Consider the following 9,964-nt stretch of genomic DNA (forward strand, 5'->3'; position numbering starts at 1 on the left):
TAGCCTCAAAGAGACCATGAGCCAAGGAGGTCATATCTTTCTCAGATGTCGATCTAAAAGAGGTGCAGACCTCATATAATGATTCAATTGTAATATATGTTATTGTAGCGAACTATGATGTAAGAAGAGTTTTAATAGATAATGAAAACTCTGCAGATATTTTATAAGGCATTCCAGAAAATAAACCCACCAATAATGAATTATGAAGAATTGACTCTCCTTTAATCGGTTTATCTAGAGACCCTATACTTGTGGAGGGAGTAATTATCCTTCCAATCACACCAAGCCGAGAACCTCGACATGTGACTATCATGCTAGACTTCCTAGTCATCAAGGTTCCCTCAATGCATAATGCCATTCTTGATCAACATGGATTAAAAATGATGTGAGCTGTGGTTTCTACTTAACACCTCATTATGAGATTTCCTACCAACAATGGGGTCGGCGAAGTCAGAGGCGATCAAATGGTAGCTCAGCAGTAATACATAGCTACCCTCAGAAGGAATTCCAAGCCCCTCGAAACATTGCCCATTGAAGTTTGGACATTCAGCATGAACAGAAGCAGCAACACGGGGAACCCACTGAGGAGCTCACCTCCATCTAGCATTTTGGTGAAGGAGATAACCAAGCAGTCCATATTGGCTCGTTGCTCGATGAAGACATAACGGACAAATTCATCAAGTTGCTCTGCTCCAACACCGATATGTTCGCCTAGTTAACTACTAACATACTAGGTATAGATCCTTCTATTGTGATGTGCTGGCTAAATATAGACCCTAAACATCAATCGATATGGCATAAAAATGGGAGCTTGGCCCCTAAATGGCAACAGGATATCGACAAAGGCATTGGCAAACTCTTTGAGGCCGAGATCATCTGTGGAGTCGACTACCCCAGAATAGATAGTTAATATGGTGCTTGTTAAGAAGGCTAGTGGGTATTGGAGAGTCTGCTTTGACTTCACCGATCTTAATAAGGTCTGTCTGAAGGACAATTTTTCACCACCAAGAATTGACCAACTTGTTGATACTACATCGGGCAACCAACACCTTAGTTTTATGGATGCATTCTTGGGATACAATCAGATCATGATGTACCCAGAGGATGAGGAGAAAATAGAATTTGTCACCGATAAAGGGTTATATTGTTACTGGATGATGCCATTCGAATTGAAAAATACTGAGGCTACATACCAACAGATCAGTTAAAATATGAAGGTATATGTAGATGAAATGCTCGAGAAAAGCTAGAGAGCCAAACATCATGTTACCAATCTATACCAAGCCTTCTAGACCATGAGAGAATATTGTATAAAACTCAATTCGAGCAAGTGCACGTTTGGAGTCACCTCGGAAAAGTTTCTGGATTTTATGGTGACCCAATGGGGGATCGAGATCAACCTAGTGAAGGTCCGAGCAGTATTAGAAATGGCAACACCGAGGATAATTAAAGAGGTCTAGCAATTTGCTAGTCGGGTGACTTCTCTCAGCCGATTTGTGTTAAGGTTAGCAGAAAGATTTTCCCCTTCTTCAAGGTCCTAAGGAATGCCAGAAGTTTTGAATGGGTTGAGGAATGCCAAGTAGCCTTTGATTAACTAAAGTTGTACCTCAGATCACCTCCACTTCTAAGTAAATTTGAGAGCAGGAAAAACTTGTATCTCTAAATGGTCATCTTCCCCTAGCAATCAGCTCGATCCTTGTCAGGGAAGAATACGAGAATCGAAGACTGGTCTACTATGTGAGCCAACTACTCTAGGATACCAAGACAAGGTACCCGAGGATAAAGAAAGTGGCCTACACCCTGATCACTTGAGAACAAAGACTGTGGCCATACTTTCACCAATCAGTCATTGAGGCAGGTATTACAAAAACTAGAAACTTCTGACCGCCTAGACAAATGGACCATTCCTAGGTCTGCCATTAAGGCACAGGCACTTACCGACTTCATAGTCGAATGCACTGTGCCGGAAGAAGCCGACACCGAGATCAGAGTGGAAGCTGAAGTTGAGGTTAGAGTAGAAACCAAAGCCAAGCATGATTTAAACAAGTTAGAGGTGCAATCTTTCTAGACATTCCACGACGGGTTCTCCAATGCAGGTGGATGTGGAGCTAGGCTGATTCTAGCCAGTCTCGAGGATGTCATCGCCGAGTATGCCCTAAGGTTCAATTTCAAGACCTCCAATAATAAAGTAGAGTATGAGGCACCAATCACCAAGCTAAAATTAGCCCAAGCTGTCGAGATAGCCCGTCTTAAGACCCGTAATGATTCACACCTGGTTGTCAATCATGTTCGAGGAGAGTACGAAGCATGGGACCCGACTGTTGCAAAAGGTGAAGGAGATCTTCTCAACTTTTGACAAGTTTAAAATTCAGTAGATACCTTAGGACGAAAATGTGAAGGTAAATGTTCTATCCAAACTAGCTAGCTCAAATGCTCCGACTTAAGTAGAACCACTTATTTTGAAGTGCTTGACAGATACAACATTGATAGAATTCATGACTAGGTACTCTAATTAGAGGACGAGCCGAGCTGGATAGATCCTATCATCCACTCCTCACTGACTAAAAGAAGGCCCATAAACTTAAATATCAGGTTGCTTGGTACATACTGATCGTCGGCAAACTATATACAAGGGTATTACTGGTTGACATTGTAGAAGGATGTTGCACAGTTCATAAGTAAGTGCATCTAGTGCTAGAGAGATGCCAATGTCCAACACCAACTAGTCATGAGTTAAATCCGATTGGCATCTCTTGGTCATTCGCCTAGTGGGGAATGAACATTCTTGGCTCTTTTTTGCAAGCCATCGAGCAAAGAAAACTCCACATCATCGTTATTCACTACTTCACAAAATGGGTCAAAGCAGAACCCTTAGCTCAAATCACCAAGAAGAATGCTCAGAGTTTCATCTAAAAATTCATAATCTGTCAGTTTGGAATCCTTTAGGTCCTTATCACTAACAACGATCGACAATTTGACAATGCCCAATTTAAAAAATTCCACACCGAGCATTTGGCAACGGATTCACCATTCCTAAAATCTCTTCTAATAGCTCAACCCATAGACCAGATGATGATACGTGTCCCACAGAATCAACAATCGATCAAATCTTCGAATGATCAGCATGATAATAGCGCAATTGGTTATAGTTCAATGCGATGTCGGCGTGCCTGAAAAGGAATATTGTAACTGTGTAGATTGGCAAATAAGAAAAAAGAAAGATCCCGATGCATCCTAAGAAGAATGTCATAACTGTCCAGATTAATAGATAAGTAAAGAGCTTAGTTGCTCATCCGCAAATCGCATGATCCTAACCACGCAGTTCGACAACTTCTTCTCCATAAATAACAAGCATCAAACATGTTTTGGTGACCTCTGATCATTTTTTTCTAATTGCAGATCAGACCCAACATGGTGCAATACTCCTCCACCCTAATCAAGTAGAGCAGTATGGCTCGTCAGCTCATCAATCCGTCTCGTAGGGTTTTGAGTGGCAATAGAACTATTGTTTTTATTTATTTTACCTCACGGTCCATAAAACAAGGAAAAAAATAAAGATATAGATAAATGGGGAAAAAAATTGTATATAAGCACAAGTCTATTTTTAGTAACTTACTCTAGTTAGGATTAGTCCAACAAGCTATGAAAAGTAGGTTGCTATTTAATTATTATATTTTTGATTATTTTATAGTTAAAAAGAAAAGCTATTATACATATTTATATATGCATAATCATATATATAGAGAGAGAAAGAGAGAGAATAGAATTGCTTATATTAGTAAATATGGGGTTGCATCTAGTTGCCTCCTTAACCAGAGTATTGGCACAGATCTCAAAGCCTAACGCTTTGTTAGTGTCTCCTCGACCTCAATATTTGAAGGCAAATGAAAGCTAATGAAGAGGCATGCCGCTCGCCTCTGTCTCCCTTGATATGCTACCTATTATCATCGTGTCAATTGATAATACAATTTGCATTGCTAAGATTAGAGAATATAGAATATTGATTTGCATGCCTTCTCCTTCTCTTCTCTTCCCTTTTCTTCTTCTTCTTCTTCTTCTTGCTCCTCATCTTCTTCTCTCTTCTTCTCCCTCTTTCCTACATCAGTTAGTATTGGAGCTTGTTCTATCCTATGCACTCTCCCCTCCCCCTCCCCCTCGAGACGCTACCTCTATCTCTTCCTTGTTCCTTTCTCTTTTGGTTATCTCTCACTCTCTCCTCTTCCTGGGCTCTGCCTCCCTGTCTCTCTCATCAAGTCACTCTTGACTGGACCATTGTTGATGTCAAGGAGTTCATGGCCTCCAATCTCGTCTATAGCCCTAAGGTATTACAATCAATTAGATAATCGATTCTAGCTTGCTTTGCTTCATGATCTATGTTAGATGGCTTTGTTTTTCTTCAATTAGATTTTGCACTAGATGTTTTCTTCGATCGGGTCGGGTCCACCGCTACAATTTTTGACCCAACAGATCATTCGGGCCTAATTAGATCCATGTATAACTCAAACCTAATCCAAAAAATTTGGATCCGGTATGGGTCAACCCATCAATAGCTTCAAAACTTATGTTTGCATCCCCACGGGCTGCAGCTTATGTGCACAAATAATTTTACAGATCCAGATTAGATCGGATCAGCTTGTAGAATTGAAAACCTAAAATTACCCAAATTTCAAATGATCGGGCCGGGTCCGAATTCAGTAAATCCAACCCGACCCGAAAAATGGAACGGATCCAATTTTAGGACCCGACCTGGCCGCACGGATTCTTCAAAACAAATCAAATCAAATCTAAGCAGGTCAGATCGGGTTACGAGTCAACCCGACCCATTTGCAGCCTTAAATCTGCTTATAATTAATAGAAAAGCAGCACATCTTACATAGAATAAGACCCATGCCTCCTTGGCCCCAACCTCAACCTAATAAAAAAAGACCCAAATCTTATGAAGGATGTGGACCCACCAATCCTATTTAACATTAAGAAAATAAAATAAAACAGAAGAATAAAGAAGAAAAAAATCAACTAAACCCTTCAATTTTTCGCGATCTGCGGTTGCATCCAAAACTTTTCAATTTTTTAATTAAACCCCAAAACTCAAGAATTGGTTGCAGTATAGGCTACCCGTCCATGCAAGCTCTAACACCATTAACGGCATAAATGAAATAACTAATTTGCCCTCAAAATTTACTGGTGGTTCCAGCCAAAACATAACCTGTCTTCTTCTCCAGATAAAAAGGTTATTAATAAAATTTTAAATATGAACTTATTGCATGCGACAATCATATATTCACAGATCCTAGCAGATACATATTACAATCAAATCTTAAATTTTGGGGTTTAATTGAAAAAATCTGAAAGTTTGGGATATAAATGCAATCTAAAAAAGTTGAAGGGATGCCACCAAACTTTTTTTCTTAAAAAAAAAAACCCTGCTGGGTCCCACCCAATGCCGGTTGAGTCGAAGTCCGGTCGCTCTTCGGTCCCAACCAGCGGATCGAAAAAAGGACGGAAGGAAGCCCAGCAAAAGCAAAAAAGCAAGAGCGGAGGGGGAAAAAAGAGCACAACTCCTGCACCCTGTAGTGAAGCCAAGGGCCCCGCCCTACTAATGGAGATCTCAGGGCTTGAGAGCCTCGCTAGAATCTAATCTAATATAGAAGATAGATAGGTAAGGGTAGTAGATAGACTGTTGTACCAGTATTGGCCTTACCAAAGGAAAGGATGAGAGAGGAGAAGATGCCGCTTTCACCTTACCTACACCTTTATTAAGAAGCAACAAACAAAAAAGAAAATATAAAGAGGACAGGTCAGAATCCACTGATCCAAAAGACTAGAAGCACCATATAAAGGTTTCTCTAAACCTTTATTTCTTTCCCAAGCAAAGGACCTCACTCAATGAATATTCTTTGCCTACACCAAACTACATGATTTCACATAATCTTTATATAAACTAAGTCAAGGGACCAGCAAGAGAGAGAAAAGAACTACACTGTCATGACCATAAAAATCACTATATGTATTGATATTGGATGGACTGAGTTTGTGTATTACATAGGATGGGGATGCTAAATGCCTAAGCATGGTTGCTTTCCATTGTTACTAATCACACTTAACAACCTCACTTAATTCCTCCTAACTCTCTAATCAGCCCATCTTGCCAGGTCTGGATGAGTGGAAGAAGAAGATGGGAGTAAAATAGTTGTGACTCAGAGAGGGATAGATGCTGTTCCCAGATGAAAAGGATGAGATGGAGCAGCCTTAGTACCTCTCACTTTCTCATCAAACCCTGCAGGAAATGAGAGAAGAAAAGAACTAGTCATCATTCAGTCTTGCCCGTTTACACTCACCAGCTCAACAATGCCCAAACCAACAGCACACACCAAACAAAGCTAAGCATAGAGATCATTCCATTTTATGGTTGTAGAAGCAGTAGCAAATTAGAGAAAGGCATCCACAATCCTTAAAAACTGTTAATCAGCAAACAAGTCAGTTTGTGGGACTACCTAGTATCTCACAATCACCAAACTTAAACCCTGGTAAGATTTCTTCCCTTTTTCCTTGCACCTAGAAGCAAAATTAGTCCCAAAGGGTGGACCTTTGAATCAGGTCTAGAAGATTAGAACATGAAGAGAATAATAAGAAGAATCCAGAAAAATGTGGACCTAAAAACATGAAGCCCTACAAATCTAACATACAACACAATCCAAACAAAGATCTTGGAGTGAGTGACCATATCTAATGCTCTATATTTCTGCAAGGTATCACGAAGAGGATATATTGTATGTACACAATTCTTTCTCGTGAACAGCTACTATATTCCATGAAAACCCGACAATGGCAGTGCCTTGCAACACGATAAGAAAAAGCTCTCCTTTTAGACAAGCCACCACAAGACAACCGAAAGAGGCGATCTTGCGATACAATGGGGATGGGCTCCATAGTCCGTACCTCGTTCCATTGGTGTCAGCATCGATCGCCCGGCATAATTTGGGCAACCAAGAGGACTAATTTGATACTAATCTCGGAAGATGACGGTGTCGGCGATCTCGAGCAGGGGATCGAGGCAGTCGGGCGAGAACTTGCGGGCGAAGAGGTAGGAATAGGAGGAATTGGACTTCCTCAGCTCCTGGATGAGATCGCCGGAGACCTCCGGCGGGCGATAAGTGTGCGGGTGGCCGCCGACGCTGCCGGTCCAATTGACACGAGTGAGGGTGTAGCGAGTGCAGCCATCGGGGTCTTGCATGTCGAGAAGGGTAGGGAAGTAATGCTCCTCCGGGTAGCAGGAATCCTTCATGGATTTGAGGCACGGATTGCGGAACTTGTTCCAGAGGCGACGGTCGCGGACGACGAGCACGGCGTGGCGCCGCGCGAGGATGAAGAATTGGGAGCCCACGCGGAAGCGGTCGAAAGGGACCTCCGGCAGCATCACGTTCTTGCCGCGGGCGTTGTAGCGGTCCCAGAGCAGGGAGGTGTTGGCGAGGATTTCGATGAAGCTGCGGTGGCGGCGGCGGAGGCGGCCGCTGGAGGAGAGGGAGGAGGAGCCGGGGTCGGCGAGGAGTGCGTGGTAGACGAAGCGGAACGAGTGGAGGGGGATGCAGTGCTGGGAGATGAGGGCGAAGAAGGCGTTGGCGGGGTCGTCGATGAGCGCCGCCGCGAGGAGGCGGCGGGCGGCGGAGATGAGGGTCGGGGAGGCGCGCTGGGTGGCCTTGGCCGGGATGAACCGCCCGCGGAAAGAAGGCGTCGGCGTGTGGTGGAGGCGGGCGGCGGGGTCGGCGTGGACGTAGACGTTCATCAGCTGCCCGTGGCCGGCGAAGAACTTCTCCCACAAGGGGGCGAAGAAGAGGTCGGAGTTGGTGAGGAAGAGGAACGCGATCTTGGGCGGCGACGCCGGCCGTCGGCGGAGTCCGGCGCCAGCGCCCGCACCGCCTCCCGCGGAGGATAGGGTGGCGCGGCGGAAGAGGGCGAGATCGTCGATCTCGTCGGGATCCGGGATGCTCGGAAGCGTCTTTGGGGTCAGAATCCGGGGGCCAAGAACGAAGAGGAGGGCAAGCGATAACAAAAGAAGAAACGACAGAATAAACGGCGAATTGGAGAGCATTTTTGGGCCAAATCTCTCGATCTCGATCGCAATTTCTCCGCCTCAAAAGCTTCGAAAAACCGATAAAAATCGAAACGGTAGGGATTAGTGCTTTAAGGAGAGCGGAGATCGGAGGAGAGATCGATAATGGAGGACATGGATCTCTCCGTTTCCATCGAGTCTCTCGATTTTGGGATCAAAATTGTATCTTTTGTGGATTTTCGGAATCAAAATTGGATCTTTTGGGAATTTTTGGAATCAAAATTGGATCTTTTAGGGTTCGGAGAGGGAGCGGAAGAGGAGGGGAGTGAAGGGAAGCGGAAGTGAAGGGATGAGGGTGGAGGTATCTAGTTGGATTATATTTGTTTGTTCCTTTTCCCATTTTCTTTATTTCTTATTTTGTTTTTAATTAATCACTGTCGTTTTTGAATGAAATGGAGTAAAAGCGTCGCTGACTGGCGGTGTACTGCAGTTATGATGTACAAGTGGGAGATTATTTCTTTGATTTTGGATAATTGAATTCAATGGCAACTCCAGCTCTCCAAAGGCTTTGAATTAATTTTTTAGCTTATTATAGCGGCACAACTTAGCACTTATTAGTGACAAAGAAATCACATACATATACAAACACATACAAGTGGACAATAAATGTCGATTTTTTGGACGGTTTGCGATCTTGAAAACTGGATGGTTTTAAGAAGATACATTGAAGTTGTTGCTTGGATCTTTGTTTTGCTGAATTAAAAGAAGAGGAAGGAATGAAAGCCAAAAAAATTGGTCAGAGTTAGGGAAAATATTATTGCTTAATGCATCGCTATCACGACTGCGGATTTTTATAATAATATATTAAAAAATATATTTGATAAATAATATTTATAAAAATTAGAAGTTATAATTGGGCTATACGGTGCTTATAGCATAAAGCATTTGTCTCTCATTATTAAATTTTTATTTTAGAGCTTCTAAAATTCTTAAAAAATAAAAAAAAAATCTTAAACATGCTTTTAGTGATCACATATTATTTAGATTTTTTTTATATAAATTTTTCAAGGAGGCAGGCATCCTTCCATGCCCATACATAGAAAACCGAATTAATGGGCATCACAAGATACAATACTTCTAACTATTTTATACAAAATATTGCTATAAATATATTTTTTTGGTAGAAAAATGATCTAAAAAATTTTAGTTATCCACCTACCCATCATTAGTATGATGTCTCGTACATGAATGTTCTTAATAAAATATATTATTGACTCAAGACAAAAAGAAAGTTGAAGGAGTCAAGTAACACTCATTTATACTCTTCATATACGGCCATAAAAGATATATTAGAACGGTATGCCAAAATCCTCGATGCTATGAGCAAATTTGATTTAAGATATTTATCAAAACAAAAGCCTTTTCATAAAAAAAAACACTTGAAAACGCAAAATAAACATCTTATCATTCTTTTTTGTGGGTATAATATTTGCGCACGCCAATCTAATGTGAATATAATCAACAGAGTCAAAAAAAAAAATAAGCAGCAAAGAGATAACTAAATTTCATTCTCCAGTAGCGAGTCAATTTTGCATTGAAAGAACGGCATTGAAAGGCATCCAAATACCTTCTCAATCACTGGATACGTGTTGTAGACTTCATTCCAAATACCCTTTAAACTGTCCCTATCTACCATCATCTCCCTTAATTTTGTGTGATGCAACCGAGCCAGTCCACACGACGTGTATGATAAGAGATTACAGCACTCACGCTTCTTCTGCTAAATACACTCCAGTTATGTATCTTCTTCTCTCCAAGTAGCGACAAAAGATAAGCTGAGTATTTTTAAAACAACAAAAGGTAGACAACAGTTATATAGAAGATATAAAGTATCTGAAATAATAGAAACAAACA

At 41.7% G+C, this 9,964-nt stretch overlaps 1 protein-coding gene across 1 annotated transcript; it reads right to left on the reverse strand.

Moving 5' to 3' along the window:
• Positions 1 to 4,162: 4,162 nt before the first annotated feature.
• On the reverse strand, positions 4,163 to 8,427 carry LOC103705718 (glycosyltransferase BC10-like). The gene is made up of 2 exons (XM_008789542.6): positions 6,940 to 8,427; positions 4,163 to 6,277 (listed from the first exon to the last, which is right to left on the reverse strand). The coding sequence occupies exon 1, from the start codon at positions 8,087 to 8,089 to the stop codon at positions 7,007 to 7,009; it is 1,083 nt and encodes a 360-aa protein (XP_008787764.3). The 5' UTR covers positions 8,090 to 8,427; the 3' UTR covers positions 4,163 to 6,277; positions 6,940 to 7,006.
• Positions 8,428 to 9,964: the final 1,537 nt, after the last annotated feature.

Source organism: Phoenix dactylifera, chromosome 1 (genome assembly GCF_051530095.1).
Source record: "Phoenix dactylifera cultivar Ajwa chromosome 1, Ajwa_hap1_PhDact_Kaust_v1.1, whole genome shotgun sequence".
Lineage (NCBI taxonomy): Eukaryota > Viridiplantae > Streptophyta > Magnoliopsida > Arecales > Arecaceae > Phoenix > Phoenix dactylifera.

Bases quoted from the DNA above. Each gene is read 5' to 3' on its own strand.
- LOC103705718 (XM_008789542.6), bottom strand. From the start codon at position 8,089: ATGCTCTCCAATTCGCCGTTTATTCTGTCGTTTCTTCTTTTGTTATCG.